Below are 18,276 nucleotides of genomic sequence, written 5' to 3' on the forward strand. Positions count from 1 at the left end.
CTTCCTTCCTTCCTTCCTTCCTTCTTTTTTTTTTTGAAACTTTATTGGGTAACAGTGTGTTTTTCCAGCAAGTCAAGTAGTTGTTTCAATCTAATTTCGATCTAGTTGTGGAGGGCGTTTTTCCAGGATCTATCAGCTCCAAGTCAAGTAGTTGTCTTCAATCTAGTTGTGGAGGACACAGCTCAGCTCCAAGTCCAGTCACCGTTTTCTAGTTGTGGGAGGCGCAGCCTACCGTCTTATGCAGGAATCGAACAGGTAGCCTTGTTGTTAAGAGCACGCGCTCTAGGGCCAGCCAAGTGGCTCAGTTGGTTAAGAGTTGGCTTAAGAGCGTGAGCTCTGAGCAACAGGGCCGCCGGTTCGATTCCCACATGGGCCAGTGACACTGTGCCTGAGCTGAGCTGTTGTTGAGCTGCCAACAGGTGGCAGGATGTCTCAGCTGGTGTAACAACAAGATTGCCTGTTCGATGGTGGGCTACGCCCACCCACAACTAAGTCTAAACTCTGGCACCTTGAGCTGAGCTGCCGCCCGGATGGCTCAGTTAGAGCATGAGCTCTTAACAAGGCTGTGGGGTTCAACTCCCCCACGGGATGGTGGCTACACCCACCCGCAACTAAGATTGAACACAGCACCTTGAGCTTAGAGGCCACGAACTGCCGATGGGAAGCCAGATGGCGACTGGCGCCCTCCACAATGAAGCTTGAAGAACCACAACTTGGCTGGTCCCCTTCCCCAATTCCCCAATAAAATCTTAAATAAAAAAAAAAAGAGCACACGCTCTAACCAACTGAGCCACCCGGCCGCCCCAGGGCCCTTTCTTTTAGTGGTGGCTAAAGTGCAGCCCTCAACCCCTTTGGGACAGGAATTTTGCCAGCTTGGTGGTGGCCACAAGTCTTTCCTGCCCAGATCATAGGGCAGGCACAGTGAAACAGGGCGGGTTATGAGACTGTCCACTCCTGTGTTTTTTAACCCTGCCTGGTGGGAATCAAGGAGCTGCACTAGGGAGGAGGAGAGATCAAAGGGAGGCAAGGGGGCAGGAGTCAGGCCCTACTGCCCTTCCAACCAGAGAAACTTGGCTCTTCCCTGCTTTCTGTACGATTCCATATAAAATATCATTGGAAGAAAGAGTTCTCACAGCTTAAAATAAAATAAACCCTGTCGTTGTACAGATGGGCAAACAAGCTAAGACAGGGGAAGAGATGACGGGCCTAAGGACACACAGTCAGGACTTTAACCCAGGTCTTCTCATTCCTGTGAGCCTGGTCTTCTTGACAACAGAGCTTGATAGAGTTCAAGAGGAACCTGTCCCCGCTGCCCTCACCGTCCCTCACAGAGTCCGTCTTAGGCGCTCCCAAAATTTAGGTCCCCTAGCTTCTGCTTACAGTCTCCAGTGATGGGGGTTCCGTACCTGCTCATTATTTTGTGGGCGTGGCCAGTGCACGTGAGAGACATGTGTAGGGAGTGGGGTGGAGGCCTGTGTGTACATTCCAGCATCAGAGATGTCACACCCACAGGCAGGCAGTTCCCCTGAGCCTGGCCCAGCCACCTCTTGCCTCACTTTTGAGGGCTGCAGACCGAGGACTCCAGTAAAGGTTGAAAGGCAGCAGAGTTTGGTTGGGTCTCCACGGGGAGCGGCCAAGGACAGAACCCGGGGAGAGAAGCTCAGAGAACTGGTGAAGCTGAAAATCCCTGGCTTAACAAACAATTAGAGACGGTTAGGTTTAATCAGCAGCGAGGCCTTGATTTTCCTCCCTTCTCATCTGTTGCGGCCAGTATTTTGGACTCCACGGGCCAGATGCGGTTTAGCGGTTTATAATCAGTCTCCTCTATTTCCAAGATGAGAAAGAGAGTAGGAGAGGAGCCACTCGGGCTCGTGCAATGTGCACTAATGGTCATGCTGCCCCTCACACACGCAGATCCACACTCCCACCTAAACCGGGGTCAGAAGACCTGTTCTTCTAAACTGTTGTACAAAAAAAAAAAAAAGAAGCAGAACTGGCCTGGCCATCAGAAAGGGCCCAGTCCCAGCAATGGCCAATCAAATACAGTAATTTTGACACAGCTACATCCCTCAGCCTCAGCAGCAATCACCTAGTTTTTATTACCAAGTGATATGCGTGACAGACATCATTGATGGTGAGATATGAGATTGGGGTAAGGTTAGGGGAAAGACTCCAGGTGCAGTGAGGGTCCAAGAGAGACATGGGCTCAGGGCGAGACGAGGGTGGATGGATGTTACTAGGCAAAGCTGGTTAAAGAACAGCCATAAAGCTGCAGGTGTCATTGCATAGGACTATATTGGGTTGTTGGAAAAGTCATGACGTATTTTTTCTTTTTCATTGCAAAAATGCGTCATGACTTTTCTGACAACCCAATAGTAAGGCTTATGTGAGATGATAGACATATATAGTGAAGTCTTGGTGAACTATCAAGCTACATGTTGACTTTGGGATGCATGTCATTATTGTATAAACAATGTGTGGACCGTTTTGCCCTAGGGTGTCCGGGGAAGTGGGGGAGGGGAAGAAAGAGGAGTGAGACAGCTGTGCGTGGCCTCCTGACCATGTGGGAGGCACTGAGCAGCGGGTGTGGCACCGGTAGCTTGCTATGTATATGAGCCTCAGGTCTGTGGACTCTGTCCACCATCTTGTGACTGCGTGTTGGTAGAGCCACCAGAAGCCACCTGATAAAGCTCTGATCTGAAGTCACACATCAGGTTTGAGCCCCAAAATGGCTGATCTCCGGTGTGAGTGATGGTCTTCCTGCATGGAGGGGGAGAAGCTGAGCAAAGAATTCTTTAGCTACGACTTATGAACCTGAGCGGGGCACCCTTCTCCTCTTCCATTCCCTGAGGACCCATCCCTGCCTGAGCCCCCTCTTCACTCACCCTCGACAGCCCTCACCCTCTCCTGACCGCCTTTCCCCCTGGATTTCCTGCCCCTCACCCTCCCTCACATTGAGTGCCCCCTCCCTTTCCCGAGAGACCCTTCTCCTACAGGATTCTTGGGCTCCCTTGCGCAGTCTTGCCCCTCCTCATGAAGCCCCCATTCCTTCACTGAACCCTGACTCCTCCAGAAGTGGGACCGCTTTTTTGCCCCTTCTCACTGCCCTGTCTTCCACCTGGAGTTTTTGTCCCCTTCACACTAACTTGTAGAGTTCCTCTTCCCTTGCTGTTTCATCTCTTGGGCCATTCCACAAACGTCCATTTGGCACCTACAGAGGCTGGCCCTTGAGGAGTCCCTGGGTGAGGAGGGCAGGGGAAGAGACAATTTCAATCTAGTGTCAAGTTGCGGAGGAGGAAACAGGAGGCGACACGAGGGTGGGGGAGGGGCTGGGAGGGCCCAGAGCCAGTGCCTCCTGAGTTGTGTTTTTAGAGCCCAGTAGATGATCTCTAGGCAAAGCTGTAGGGGGTAAGGAAGGGGGAGGGCATTCAGGCTGAGGGACCAGCATGTCCACAGGTGTGGAGTTGGAAGGAGGCCGAGATTGTTTGCTCAGGAAATGGGGTACAGCTAGTAGTAGTAGCTAGAGAACTAGTTTCTAAGCAGAGTTTGGGGGAGCCCTAGGGTTTTTTGTTTTGTTTTGTTTTTTCAGGAGGGCGCAGCTCACAGTGACCCAAGCAGGGATCGAACCGGCAACCTTGGTGTCATCAGCACCACCCTCTGACCAACTGAGCTAACCGGCCACCCCTGAGCCCTAGGGTTTTAACTGTGGCAGCTGTGCTCATATCTGTTTCATACATGGAGGATCTTTTCTGTTAAAAAGGAGGGTTGTGCTGATAAAACAAAAAACCCAACACCCCTTAGGATAGAGCAGCCCCAGCTGCCTGGGGCTGAGGGAGCTTCCGGGGGTGGGGGGGTGATGCCACAGAGGACAGATGGTGGAGCATTTTGTACTTGCCAGGCTGAGGAGGCTGCACTGGACCTGAGCTGAGCTATGGGCAATGAGGAGCTGCTGAGAGGTTTTAAACAGGGAAGCAGCATGGTCCAGCTGCAGGAAGGGGTGAGGGGCGGTGGTTTGAGGTGGGAGGCAAACAGGCCAGTTTGGTCTGCTTAAGCCCAGGAGAGAAAAGGTGAAGCTCTAAACCAAGGGGCCAGCAAACTTTTGAGACGGAAGAGCCAATCCTGTCCCTCGAAGTTTTGCGAGACCTATAAAACAAATGAAATCACCATTATGTGAATAATACCCTTTAAAAATTTTTATAAATGAAACTGTGATAGTTTTATTTTCATTTTCAATTTTACTTCAGAGCCACATGTACGTACCAGAAGAGCCGCATGTGGCTTGCGAGCCGCAGTTTGCCAACCCCGGGTCTAAACTAAGCTCCCAGTTGAGTTACAGAATGCTAGATCTTCCCAGGGGGCATGTCCCAGGACGACCCTGGGCAACAGGAATAGACACATCTCCTGGGAGAGTGGGAGGCCTGAGAAGGGCCCTTGCCTCACTGAGGTCTCATTCTTTATCACCTCCCACCCCACCCCCACTAACTTAACTCAGGTCTCTTCCTGAATCTAGTTCCTCCAAGGCTAGATACCACCCCAACACCAAGGTCATCCCTCCTCTGGGTCTTGGCAAGTTCCTCTCTACCACTCATTGACCTTCACCCAATCCACCCCTTCCCCCATTCCTATCCAATCCCTCTCCCCACACACTATCAAACAGACAGTCAGCTCCATCCATATACCCACCTCCCTGGGCCTCTGCCTCACTCACCACATCCTCAGCCCTATATTCTAGGGGTATCCCCGTCCTTTTGTGGGGCCTCATCCCTTCACTGGGCTCCCATTCAGAAATAAGACAGTCTCCGCCCTCCAAAGCTCTTTCTAGGAGGAGGAAAGGACGCATTAGCAGATAAGAATGACACGTTTTGAAGTCTACCATTTCAAGTACTCGGGGCGTGGGAACACAGAGAAATATTCCATTCAGTCTTTGCAGGGAGATGAGATCGGGGAAGACTTTCTAGAGGGGGTGACTTTAGTTCTGAGGCTTGAAGGGGTTAGTCAGGCTCAGGAGGAGGCAGAGAGTGTTCCAGGCAGAAGGGCCAACTTGCACAAAGGAATAGCGGTGTGAAGCAGTGTGATGTGCCCAGAGAAACAAAATAGTTCCATGTCGCTTAGGGGTAGTGTTGAGAGATGAGACAGGTGGAATCAGCTCATGGGAACTTTTTAGGACAGGTGGAGGAACTGAGTCTTAATTCTGCAGGCCTAGGGAACTACGGATAGATTTTAGGCAGGGGTGTGACACCCTCAGAGTTTTGGTTTTAGAAAGACCCCTGGGGATGAGAAAGTTGGGGAACTGGGAGAAGTCAAGTGCCTTGAAGAGGAGGGACTGTGGCCAGAAGCCATTCTTCAGGGAGGCAGGGGCTCTAAGCCACCTTGGGGCAAGTCCTGATTATACTAATATCAACTTGAAGGGTTTTGGACAAGGATGAAGCAGAAGGAGATGAGAAGGGCACAGCCTCGCCTGTCTGGCTCAGCGAAGTGGGCTTCAGTGAGTGCTTGGGAGCAAAGGGAGAAGGTGAGGTGGGTGGGGAGGGCAGAGCTGTGTGAGGGGGATTTGTGAGGAAGTTGGGACAGGCTCCATCCCCTCTTTGAACCCCCCTCCACACACACACACACACACACACACACACACACACACTGAGCCCACCCAGCCTCCTTGACCAGGCTGTAGCCCTGCAGGGCTGCTCCCCTGCACGCCGCCCCCCTACCCATGCCCCCGGCCCACATCCCTGTCAGGCACAGGAGCCTGAGGGAGCCTATCGAACTGTGAATCTGACCATGCCCCTCGGTGTACCCTTTGCCAATAGAATAAAGCCCTATTTTCCATTCCATGGACGCTCTAGGGCGTTCAGTGCTTCTGATCCTTCGCACAGGCTGTGCCTCCTGTCTGGCACACCCTCTTCACCTAGCCAGCTAGGTAAGGGAGTGCCTTCCATTGCTCTTCCATTCACCGCAGTGCATAGCCAGCCCTGCCAGCCGCATTCCTAGGTGGGCCTGTGTTGCTACGCCCCCACATTCCCAGCTCCTAACAGCTCTGGGCATGTGTTAGATGTGTAGTAAATGTCCATGGAATGAATGAGTCTTGGCTTTTTCCTTTGAATCATTATGTAACACCCACTATCTTCCTTGGACACACACACAGAGTGCCCCTACCCTCTGGCTCTCCATCCCCTCCCTGCCCATCCATTTGCCTTTCTAAGCTGAGAGCACCCTTTGGTTCCTAACCCGCTTGAGAAGCACCCTTTTCCTCATTGAACTAACCCCTCTGCCCATCACTTAACCCCTCTTCCTCCTTGCAGAGCCCCAAAACCTCATGTTGCTCAACCCCCTGGTCCCTTGCCCTTGATCCTGACCTCAAGCCTCAAGGCCAATCTTGCCACCTGGGCTCTGTATCTTGGCCTTCCCCATCCTTAGGCTTTAGCCTACCTCTGAGCCTTGTGATCACAGTTTTGCTCCCAGCTGGTCTCTCCTCTCTCTCTCTCTCTTTCTATGTTCTCGGCCCCTCTGTTGTCCCTCTTCTTGCTTTACTCCCACGCCGGTCCCTTCCACTCACTCTTCAGCCCACTGTGGTTTGGGTTTCATCCCTGCCACCCCACCAAAACTGCCCTTCTCAAGGTCACCTCCTAATACAAGCCTCCAGGTTCGCCTCAGAGCTCCCTGGCCGTGATCTCCCAGCCCTGGTCCCTGCAGCCTCTCCCTTTTCAACAGTGTCTATTCCCACTCTCTCTCAGTCCCCTCCCACCTTTCCAGTGGTTCCTTCTCAGCTTCTCTCTGCGCCCCTCTCCCCTGCTTGTCTGTTGAATGTGAGTATTGCCCGGGCCTCAGCCCTTGGCCTCTTCTCCAGCTGCACAACTTCATGCCCTGGGATGCCTTCCACTCCCACGGATTTAACTGCAATGACGGCTCCCAGGACGGATCCCTTAGTTCTCTCCCCGTCTCCGCAGCTGGTTTCTTGAAATGAGATGAGCCTCTCTCCTCACCTTCCTTTTCCTCCCTAACCACTGCTCCCTGCTCTCCACCCCCACCCAGGGCACCAACAACCTGTTTGTTGCTGTTCCTTACATGGCACCTCAGTGGCATTTGGCATGTGACACCTCCTTCCTCTGTTGAATATACTCTTCTTTTGGCTTCCATGATGCGATGTGCTTTTGAATGTCCCCTACCTGTCTGGTTGCTCCTTCTCAGCCTCTAACCTAGTCCATCCTTTTCTGTCCTTCTCTTACATGTCTAATTCCTCTTCTCTCTATGCCCACTCTCCTTGCCATCTCATGGACCTCCATGCCTTTGATGACTATTTTCGTGTTAAGGACTCCATGTCTCAATCTCCAGCCTAAATGTTTCTCTTGAGTTCCAGACCCACTGGTTCAACTGCCTAGTAGACACCTTACCCGGGGTGTCCCACAGGAACCACAACCTCAATGCATCTGAAACTCAACTACTCATCTTTTCCGCACCCAAACCTGCTCTTCCTCCTGTGGTCCCTCTCTCAGTGAAGAGCCCACAGCTATCCTGTCACCCAAGCCCAGCACCTCCAAGGCATCCTCCATTGTACTTTCCCCGACATCACCTAGTCTTGTCTGGCCTGAATATCTTACGTGTCTTCTTCCTTCCATCTAATCCACCCTGTATATAAGCGTGATCTTCCTAAAGTGGAATCCTGACCGTGCCTATTTTATTTTATTTATTATTATTTTTTTAAAGAAATTTTATTGGGGAACAGTGTGTTTTTCCAGGACCCATCGGCTCCAAGTCAAGTAGTTGTCTTCAATCTAGTTGTGGAGGGTGCAGCTCCGTGGTCCATGTGGGAATTGAACCGGCAACCTTGGTGTTATGAGCACTGCGCTCCAACCACCTGAGCTAACCGGCCGCCCACCATGCCTCTTATTTTAAACTCACGGTGATTCATTATTGCCTTTACGATAATGTCCACACTCCTCTATATGCGTTTAAGACCCTTCCCCATCTGGGCTCTGCTTCCCTCTCCAGGTTCAGGTCTAACCACTCCAGGTTCCAGCCATGCTGAACTAATTTCAGATCCCCACATGTGCCACACTTTTTCTTGCCGTGTCACGGACAGATCTGAGGGAAAATGCACTCAGAGATTTGTTGTTGGTTGAATAGGAGGCAGGCAGGAGCATTCTGAGAAGGCTTTTTGCAAATCTGCCCTGAACAAAAGTGGTAAGAAAGGAAAACATGATTACAAACATAGCTGTAGAGGCTGCAAATGGGACACCTGGATGACTTCGGTGATTGAAACCAATGCAAAAACCTAGAGGGAGCATTCAATTCAACAACGAATTAAGTAAAATCCTTGAGTAATAGAGGAGTTAATATCTTTGAAGTAGAAATGGTACCTAATGTCTACAGTGATTTATTAATTTGTAATATAGCTGAATAAAGGCCCCAAGTGGAAAACTGATCCCAAGGGCTCTCTCATGACTCCAAGATAACATTTGGACTCATTTTCCTCTCGTAACGACTAAATCAACAAGAACAATATTCAGTTTTTAATTTATCGATTAATTAAATAACATTGACTGTATACAAATCAATTATATGTTTTAGGAAAATCAGTCTAGCCTTACTCTCAGTTTCCATGTCAGCTCATATTGTCCCACTGCTGGCCCTCAAACCCTCTTCTCTCTGCCTGAATCAGTGACCTTTTCTCCACAGTCCCCTACGAACATGGAGGGGAATCATGTTCCGAGGAATATTCTTTAGGAAACGCTGCCTGGCAAGATCAAGTGCAAGTTGCTTAGCATGATATAAAAGGCCCTGCAAGATAGGACCCCTTATCTTTCACCACTCCCCTCTCACCCTTCTTGCCCCGCAAATTATCTGCTAGTCCCCTTGGGTTGTTTGACGCCTCTGTGGTCCTACTCCTAGAGGGCCCTTATCTCTATTTCCTAATGAACAAATCTCTACTAACTTCTCAAGAGTTTGCCCGAATGGCACCTCCTTTGTCACTCTTTCCCTCTCTTCTTTTTGGGTCCATTAAATGACTGTCAGCATTTGCCTGTTTGTGGGTCTGTCTGCACCACTGAAAGATCAGTGAAGTGACTAGGCATCTTCGCCCCCAGTGCTCCCACTGCGTGAGGTACCTAGGAGGGGCTCAGCGGGTGTTGGTTAAACAAGTGGATGAAGGAAGGAGATCAAAGCTCTGAGACTTGCTGCTGGGGCTGGAGAGCACATTGTCTCAAAGGCTGGTTCTAAGCCAGGGTGTCTCAACCTGAGCACCATTGGCATTTTGAACCAGATAATTCGTTGTGGGGACTGCCCCATGCGCAGGATGTTTACCGGCATTTTTGGCCCCTCTCCCCTAGATGCCAGTTGCAACCCTGGTCTCCAGTATGACAATCAAAAATGTCTTCAGACATTGCCAAATGTTCCCTGGGGAGCAAAATTGTCTCTGGTTAAGACTACCGTTCTAGACAAGTTTATTCTAGATGTCTTCCTGTCTCTGGGCAGCTGATCTTTTTCTCAGGTAGTTTAACCTATGATCCCTTTTGTCCTTACAACTTTCTCAAGAATTAAAAAAAAAAAAACAAAAAACCCTCCTTTCATACCTGAGGCTGAGCTTTTCTTTCTCTGGGGAAGGTAGGGGTAAAGTGCATGAAAGGCACAGCTTCAGTAGCTTCTCTGGGGATGGTGTAGCGAGCCTGGAGGGTGAGCTTGTGTTGCGCCTACAGCTATGGAGGCATTTAAGATGGAAGGGAGCTCTTGCTTCAGGTGTCTGTTCCCTTGAGAGAGGACACTGGGGAGGTTTATAAAGCAGCCTTGCAGAGAGCTGCCAGCCTGGCCTGTGCTTTCTGGGAAGCATATTCATTCTGTTGAAGGAAACTCCAATCTACTCACTGCCCATCTTTGTGGGAGCCTGGGAAAAACAGAGGTCTCTCCTACAGCCACCTTCTCACCCTTGTTCCACCCTTGCAGTCAGTGCCGAGGGGAGCCAGGCCTGTGCCAAAGGCTGTGAGCTCTGCTCTGAGGTCAACGGCTGCCTCAAGTGCTCGCCCAAGCTGTTCATCCTGCTGGAGAGGAACGACATCCGTCAGGTGGGCGTCTGCTTGCCGTCCTGCCCTCCTGGATACTTCGATGCCCGCAACCCCGACATGAACAAGTGCATCAGTGAGTGTGGGCAGGGCTGGAGAGGGGCGCCAGAGTCTCTGGATACTGGGGGAGGGTAGTTTGACCTGTTGGTGGCCAGCAAGAGGATTAGGGGGGACCCTGAGGAGGGGCGATAGGAATTCTGATTCTAGAATGTGGCTGCTGGCCAGACATCTTCCTCAATATCCCATCTGCATTTCCAGCTCAGTGTGTCCATATCAGAATTGCATCTCCTTCTCCAGACCTGCGCCAACCTGTAGTCCCACAGATCACTGTGTCCCATCACCCAAGCCAGAGACCTGATAACCAGCCTCTCATTTATGCCATCCCCCATCCAGCCAATAACCAAATCATGGCTGCTTCATCGCCTTTCTATCCTCCTGCCATTGCCTTACCCAGGCCCCTGCCACCTCTCTCCTGAACTATTGCAATAGTCTATCTATCTGTCCTCCAACCCTCATCTGATTTCCTTCCATCTTCTCTCCATACTGTGGCCAGAAAAGATGCTTCTGAGACACAAAACCTATCCCATCATATTTCTGCTTAGAAACCACCACTGGCTCTACTGGCTGCAGAGAAATTCAGGCCCCAGTCAGCCTGCTCTTCTCCTTCTCACTCTGTTCCTCTCTCTCATATCAGCAACAGCTTCATGTGCTTCAAGGCATGTACTGTCACACCTCCATCCTGTCTCAGCTGTGACATCCTGGGGAACATGCTGTGAACACAGTCCAATGAACAAAGCCAGGGCTCCCTCCCATTTGTTCAGTGTCTTGAAGTTTGGAACGCACTTCCAGACCTCATGTCAGTTGAGTTCACAACGCCCTTTGGAGGAAGACAGTGAGGCCTGGAGGAGAAATGACTGGGGCTCTACTCTCAACTCTACCACCTATTCATTGTGTGACTTTAGGCATGTTACAGCCTCTGAAAACCTCATCTTTAAAACAGGAGTTCTAGTTTTTACCCCTGGGGTCATTGTGAGAGGCATATGTGAAGCCCTTTCTGTCTGGTACTCAATCGATGGTAGCTGCTGTTGTTCTTACTGTATTCCACCTGCAATCAAAACCAGGAATCAGAGCAGGAGAGAAGGAAGGAGGGAGAGAGGAGAAGCTGAGCTAAAGCCACAGAGGCCAGGAGGCACAGAGGAGCGTGTGAGGTTTCCTAGGACCCTGGGGCTTCCCTCTTGGTCCTCAGGGTATTTGGGATGGGGAGTTTCTGGCCATGCCAGCTCCTGGGAAACTGGCAGCCCAGGCTCCAGGTGCCAGAGACTGGGAGGAAGTTAGCCCGGCCCACAATCAGAGAAGGGAGAGATTGTGAAAGACCCTGCCTGTTTCTCCAGCCCTGCAACGCCCCCCCCCCTTCCCTAGAGGAGGGAGAGCTGGCAGTAGGGGATCAGGGAGGGACCCAGTAGTCCAACCAAGGCGGTTCCTGGAACTTAACTTGCAGAGGGAGAGGAATTTGCCCTGGGATTGTTTTCCCCTCCTCCAAGCTGATTCTTTCTACCCGGTTGGAAGAGATCCCGGGTTTGGGGTGTTGTGGAGACCCAGCAATGGGGGAAGAGGGGACCACACAGCCACAATCAGGGGGTCACTGCATCCCTCAGTTCAACTCAGGGGGAATAGGTGGCCCTCTGGGGTGCTATGAGAGGCTAGGACCCTCCTTACTCACCCCCGCTAATTCCAGAAGGTTCTGCCCTCCTCATCTGAAACCAGCTCTCGTGGGCCTCACCCCGAGCCTCACCTCAGGTTCCAGGGTTTGGGTTGGGATTGGCTGACCCTGGTGAGTGGCCACTTCAGCCTCCTCGCTCCTCTCCCCTGGCCTTGTCCTTGCCTTTCCCTTCTTCTCAAGACTCCTCTCGCATTTCCCAGCTCCAAGCCACTGTCCTGCTCCCAACATGGGTGGGCCTGGACTGGTGGGCATTGAGATGGGGATGAGGGGACGTGTCCATTCCGGGCTGAATCAAAGGCCCCCACTCTGGTCCTCTCTTCAGAATGCAAGATTGAGCACTGCGAGGCCTGCTTCAGCCACAACTTCTGTACCAAGTGTAAGGAGAGCTTGTACCTGCACAAGGGCCGCTGCTACCCAGACTGTCCCGAGGGCTCTGCAGCTGCCAATGGCACCACAGAGTGCAGCAGTCCTGGTAAGGCACCGTGGGCACTGTGGGCAGAGGGTCCAGGTCCCCAGGAGGGCAGGCCAGGGAGAACGTGGGCTGGGGCACTGTCCAGGGAAGCTTACCCCACCCCCACCCTCTGGGGTTTCTCTCAGGACTTTTCTGCCCTCTGGGCCTGAGCCCCAGGCAGAGAGAGAGCAAGTGGGAGAAGCTCCCCTGGGGAATTCTGGGCCAGGGGAGGAGATGTGACCCCTTCTCCTCTTTTTTCTCTCCCTCTTCCCTCTATTCCTGCCAGCACAATGTGAAATGAGTGAGTGGTCCCCTTGGGGGCCATGCTCCAAGAAGAAGAGGCTCTGTGGTTTCCGGAGGGGCTCTGAGGAGCGGACACGGAGGGTGCTCCATGCCCCTGGGGGGGACCATGCCATCTGCTCCGACACCAAGGAGATCCGGAGATGTACAGTGCGGAGGACTCCCTGCCCTGAGGGTGAGCTGCAACCTCCACCTTTCTGGGGCCAGGGGTCAGGCACAGCCACGGAGGTGTGACCACCTCTGTTTTCTGCCTGTTACCCAGGAGAGGGTCTCAGGCTGGGGACAGATATGGGGAGCCCCCAACTTAAGACCCTATCCTGTGCAAACCAGTGCCAGGTCCTGGCAGAGACCCAGAACTCTGTGTGATGGGGGCTGAGAACTTCTGTGTCCATATCCTTCCAGTTTCTCCATTTCTTCTGAGCCAGCAGATAGTGGCACTGGTAGAGCCCTCAGAGGTCAGATGGGGCATGGAAGGGGATGCTATGGCCCAGAGAGGTGTAGTGATTTGACTAAGGTCACTCAGCCTACAGTTGGCAATGATGTGGCAGATGGCCCCAGAGGGGGCTGAGGACCAGCCTGCCTGTCCTGAAGGCTGCGCTAAACATCTTGACCCACTGGGGTCCAAGGTTCAAGGAAGACATGAGGAAGAGGAAGGTGTCTGGTTCATTGAGGGGTAGAAGGTATAAAGGCTCTTGGGACCCCCCCTCTCAGTATCCATGCTGCAGGGTTCTCTGAAGTGGCAGATGGCCAGGGGAGGCCGTAAGAAGACCCCAACTGCCAAAGGCAGCATCTCCAGCCTCTTCCCTGCCTCCCCTGCTCAGCTCCCTTACCAGTCCTCTCCTAGGGCCCTTGGCCATGCCCCGGGGCCTCCCTGCCTGCAGTAGGACATCTTTTGTTGACTCTTCCTGCTGTTGGGTTGCAGGGCAGAAGAGGAGGAAGGGAGGCCAGGGCCGGCGGGAGAATGCCAACAGGAACCCGAGCAGAAAGGAGAGCAAAGAGGTGGGCACAGGCTCTCGGAGACGCAAGGGCCAGCAACAGCTACAGCAGCTCGGGACAGTGGGGCCGCTCACATCAGCAGGACCCACCTAGGGACATTCTTCAGCCTCCAGGCCCATGAAGCAAGAGTCCTGCGCTGCTCTGTGTGACGGAAGCCTTACTGAACTAGAGTGCCGGGGGCAACACGTACATACACTCTGCATACATACATGGACGCACAGGCCCCATGTCCAAACATGCAACCACACACGTGCACACGTGTGCACACACACATACACACACACACTCAAGGCCACTGGAAGACACTTCTATCCCTTGGACATCATGATGTGAACAAGGCGGGGAAGTGAAGAGGTCATCCCTGCCTGGAAGAGGGCCCAACAGCACACCCTTGGTTTGCGATGCTAACAGTGGATTGGCAGAGGGAACATTTCCCAGCACCCAGGCCCAAACTTTTGCAGAGTGATGGCTTCTGGAGGAGCTGATAGGATCGACCCAGAGTGGCAGACAAGCCAAAGCGTGAGGACTGTTCAGCATTTCCAGCCGTGTGACTTTATCACTGGAGAGTATTGTGACACATCCATGGTCCATATCAGGGCTGCCCTGACTCTGAAAACTGCTTAAAGGTTTATTTCAAATTAAAAACAGAAACCAAATGACAACAGTAGCCACAGGAACCACATTCTTTTTCAGGGTACAGGGATTGGGGCGGGGGGTACGCATGGGAGCAGGAAGGGATGCAGCTGAATTTAAGAGACCCCTAATGGACAGAGTAGGAGGAAACTTTGTGGGTCCTCAGGGTGACAGCCAGCTCCCCTATACCCAGAGTGTGGTCTAGGGACCTGCATTAACACATCACTGGGCAGCTTGTTAGAAATGAGAATCTCAGGTCCCATCCCAGACCTGGTGGAACAGAGTCTGCATTTTAACAAGGTTCCAGGTGACTGATGTGCACATTCCAATCTGAGAAGCGCTGCTCTGATTACCTTGAAGGATGAAGGGATTTTTGTCAGCTATGGAGGAAGACTTTCCATCTGGGAGAGGTGGAGTCTGCATGCTGAGTGGCACTCCTGGGGGAGGCGGTGCTCTGGGAGAGTTGGTGACAGTTGGACTCAAGGGCAGAACAGCGGGTGGAATCACCTCTTATGGCCTTCAGGAGTGTCCACTGGCGGCCATCCGTGCACCAGACTCTGGACTAAGTGTTTGGTTTCTGGAGCTGAGCCAATCACGGGCCTTGCTCCCATGGAGCATAGAAGTTAGTGGGGGCGACAGGTGTGAATCATGTAATCATTTAAAGAGTTAAGGGCAGGCAACCACTGGCACAGACACATAGCTGTGAAAGTGAATAAAGTGAATAAAAGTCAAAGGCTTTATCTCAGGGAAGCTTTTCAGAGGAGGTGATATTTGAGCCAAGCTCTGAAGGACAAGTAGAAGGAGTTGAGACAAAGAGAAGGGATAGTATTCTTGACCAGTGCTGCCTAAGAGAAATATAATATGAGCCGTTTATGTAATTAAAAATTTTCTAGTAGCCACACTTAAAGAGTAAAAAGAAATAGTGAAGTTAATTTTGATTATATCTTTTATTGAACCAAACATGCAAAATGTTCATCTTTTTAAACATGTAATCGATATCAAAAATTAACAAGCTCTTTTACATTTTTTTTTGAAACTAACTCTTCAACATTCTGTGTGTATTTTTACACTTTATAACATATCTTAATTTAGACACGAAACTTTCACCAGAAATACTTGAGCTGTGTTTAGCGTTCATAAAAATTAAAGTTGAGAAGCAGATTCACAAACTCAAGTTGTTTCAAGCAGAGTTAAGTTTGTCAATAACGGAATTGAGTATGTGTTAAATTTTAAAGTTAATTAAAACTAAATAACATTAACAATTCAGTTCTTCAGCTGCACTAGCCATATTTCAAGTGCTCACCAGCCACATGTGGCTAGTGGCTACTGTATTGGACAGCATAGTTCTCTATAGAGGGCATAGCACATGCAAATGTCCTACGGCAGAAGGGAGCTTGGCGTTGAAGGAACTGAAAGAAAGCCAAGATAGCTGAAAGGCCTGGAGGGCAAGTGAGGTGAGATGATCCCAGAAAGGTCGCCTGGAGTTGGGTCTTTATTCTTAGAGCCAGGAGAAGCTGCTAAAGGGTTTTTAAGCTGCAGGTCAATATGATCAGATTTGTATTTCACAAAGATCATGTTGGCTGTAGTATAGAAAACAGATTAGAGAGAAGATACTTAGGAGGCTGTTGCTGTCATCTAGGTGAGAAGTGTTGAAGGCTTTGGCTAAGGCGGTGGCAGTGGCAATGGAGAGAAGTCAAAAGGCATTTGGAGAATAAAGTTAGCAGAGTTCAGTGATAAACTGGATATGGAAGAGGGGAGAAAGGGAGAGGGAGGTGTCAAGGACAAAATCCCCGTTTCTGGCTTGAACACATAGACAGATGATGGTGCTGTGTTCTGAGCTGGTCAGTTTGGGAGGAGAAGGGAGAACATAAGTTCGGTTTTGACCAGGTTGAGTTGGATGTGCCTCTGAGACAACCAGGTGAAGATGGCGAGTAGCCATTTTGTAGACACAAGCACAGGTGTAGAGTGCACAGGGGAATCCCACGCTGGAGTAGAAACTGAGGTAGAGATGGTAATTGAGGCTCTGGGTTTGGAAGAGGTTGATTTAAAAGAGCACTGGGTAGGCCCGGCTGAGTGGCTCAGCTGGTTAAGAGCTCACTTAGGGCTCCAGCTCTGAGCAGCAGAGCCCTGGTTCAGATCTTACATGAGGGCCAGTGACACTGCCCTCTACAGCTAAGATGGTGAACAACAGCTCAACCTGGAGCTGGGCTGCTGTGAATCGTCAGCGACGGCGTAGGCTGCAGCGGGGCTGCAGCGGGGCTGCAGTGGGCTGCCATGAGCTACCATGAGCGGCCGGCAGCCGGTGTGAGCTGCTGACCAATGACCGGTGACCGATGACCTCACCTGGGAAGAGCACAATGATCATACCAACATGGGCCAGTGAAGCGACGTCCTCCACAACTAGACTGAAGAACAAAAACAGCAATTTGTCTACCTGTCTGTTCCCCTACCCCGATTCCCCAACGCTGTTCCCCTCCTCCCAATTCCCCAATAAAATCTTTAAAAAAACTAAAATAAAATAAAAATAAAAGCACTGGGTAATGAGAGGGCTCAGGACTCAGTTCTATGGCCCACTATGAATGAAGATAAGGAGGATCAGTGAGCAAAAGAGTCAGAGAAGGAGCAGGAGAGAGGTAAACCAGGGCAGTGTCATAACCCAGAAGCCAGAAAACAGGAGGGGAGATCAAGAGAACCAAAGGCTGCTAAGAGACCAAGTAGATGAGGACTGGAAATCGATGGCTGGACTTATAACACATGTGTCAGTAGTAACCTTAGCAAGAGCTGTTTGGGGAAGCTGATGGAGGCAGAAAGCAGTGCAGACAATTCCTTCAGGAAGTTTAGCTGAGAAAAGGAGGAGAGAAATAGGCCAAGAGCTAGAAAGATATGGGGTCAAGAGAGTCTTTTTTTTTTCTTTAGGTGAGAAAGACTTGAAAATGTTTAAAACCTGCTGGGAAGGGTCCAGTTAAGAGAAAGGGGATGAATACATAGGAGAGAGAATGGGGAAGTCAGTAGTGGCAGGCTCTGCGGGGAGGGACCGCTTTACGCAAGCAAGCAGAACGTGCTGCAGGTGTAGGAAGGTGGGGAGGCTTGGAGGGTGCGGCATCTCAGGCCTGTGCACCTGACACTCTGTGGGGCTCGTCCCACCCACACCTGTGAGCCCTTTCACTGCTGGTCGGGAGCCTGGGTGGACAGGCTGCCCACTGCCATCTCCGGCTGCTCCCTCAGCTCCTTGCCTTGCCTCTGCTCCCTGACCCTGGCTCTGTCTGTTCCAGTTTCTCCAGCCCTATCAGCCTTCCGTCTCCGATTTTGGCCTCTCTGCCTCAGCACCCCCCTGTTTCTCTGACTCTGTCCCCTTTTCTGTCCCTCTTTTTGTCACCCTTTCTCTGTTCTCACCTCAGCCTCTGATTCTATTTGTATGTGCTGTTGTTTCTCGCTGTTTTTCCTGTCGCTTTCCTGGGTATAAATTTTCAATCCCTGTGTGTCTCAGGTGGCTCTGGCTCTGATTTGTCCCAGTCTCCCAGATCCTTAGGTCCTCGCTACTCAAAGTATGGCCTAGGGGGCCGGCCGAGTGGCGCAATGGTTAAGAACTGGCTTGGGACGCCAGAGGGCCCCGGTTCGGATCCCACATATGAGGGCGAGTGACGCTGCCCTCTACAGCTAAGATGCTGAACAACAGCTCAACCTGGAGCTGGGCTGCCATGAGTCGCCGGCGACGGCGTAGGCTGCAGCCCCTGTGGCAGTGGGTTGCCATGGGCTACCGTGTGTAGCCAGCAGCCAGCGTGAGCAGCCCTCAAGCCGCCGTGAGCGGCCGTCCAGAAGCCGACGACTGATCTGCCTCACTCGGGAAGAGCGCAATGATGGTGCCAGCTTGGGCCGGTGAAGCAACGTCCTCCACAACTAGACTGAAGAACAAAAAGACAGGAACTTGTCTGTTCCCCTTCCCCCAATTCCCCAGTGCTGTTCCTATCCCCCCAATTCCCCAATAAAAAAAAATCTTAAAAAAAAAAAGTATGGCCTAGGATCAGCAACCTCAGTCTCATCAGGGAGCTTGTTAAAAAATGCAGACTCTGAGGCCCCACCCGGACCTAAAGAACCTGAGTCTGCCTTATAACAGGTCCTCCAGGTAATTC

The 18,276-nt window shown here is 51.5% G+C and overlaps 1 protein-coding gene across 1 annotated transcript in view; it reads left to right on the forward strand.

Annotated features, from left to right (window-relative positions):
* Positions 1 to 15,122, forward strand: part of RSPO1 (R-spondin 1) — a 20,822-nt gene extending 5,700 nt beyond the window's left edge. The window contains exons 3-6 of the mRNA XM_019657832.1: positions 9,931 to 10,122; positions 12,089 to 12,238; positions 12,504 to 12,692; positions 13,440 to 15,122. Coding sequence (XP_019513377.1) covers positions 9,931 to 10,122; positions 12,089 to 12,238; positions 12,504 to 12,692; positions 13,440 to 13,606 — 698 coding nt within the window. The 3' untranslated portion in view covers positions 13,607 to 15,122. The remainder of the gene's footprint in view (positions 1 to 9,930; positions 10,123 to 12,088; positions 12,239 to 12,503; positions 12,693 to 13,439) is intronic.
* Positions 15,123 to 18,276: the final 3,154 nt, after the last annotated feature.

Source organism: Hipposideros armiger, unplaced genomic scaffold (assembly GCF_001890085.2).
Source record: "Hipposideros armiger isolate ML-2016 unplaced genomic scaffold, ASM189008v1 scaffold_10, whole genome shotgun sequence".
Taxonomy (NCBI): Eukaryota; Metazoa; Chordata; class Mammalia; order Chiroptera; family Hipposideridae; genus Hipposideros; species Hipposideros armiger.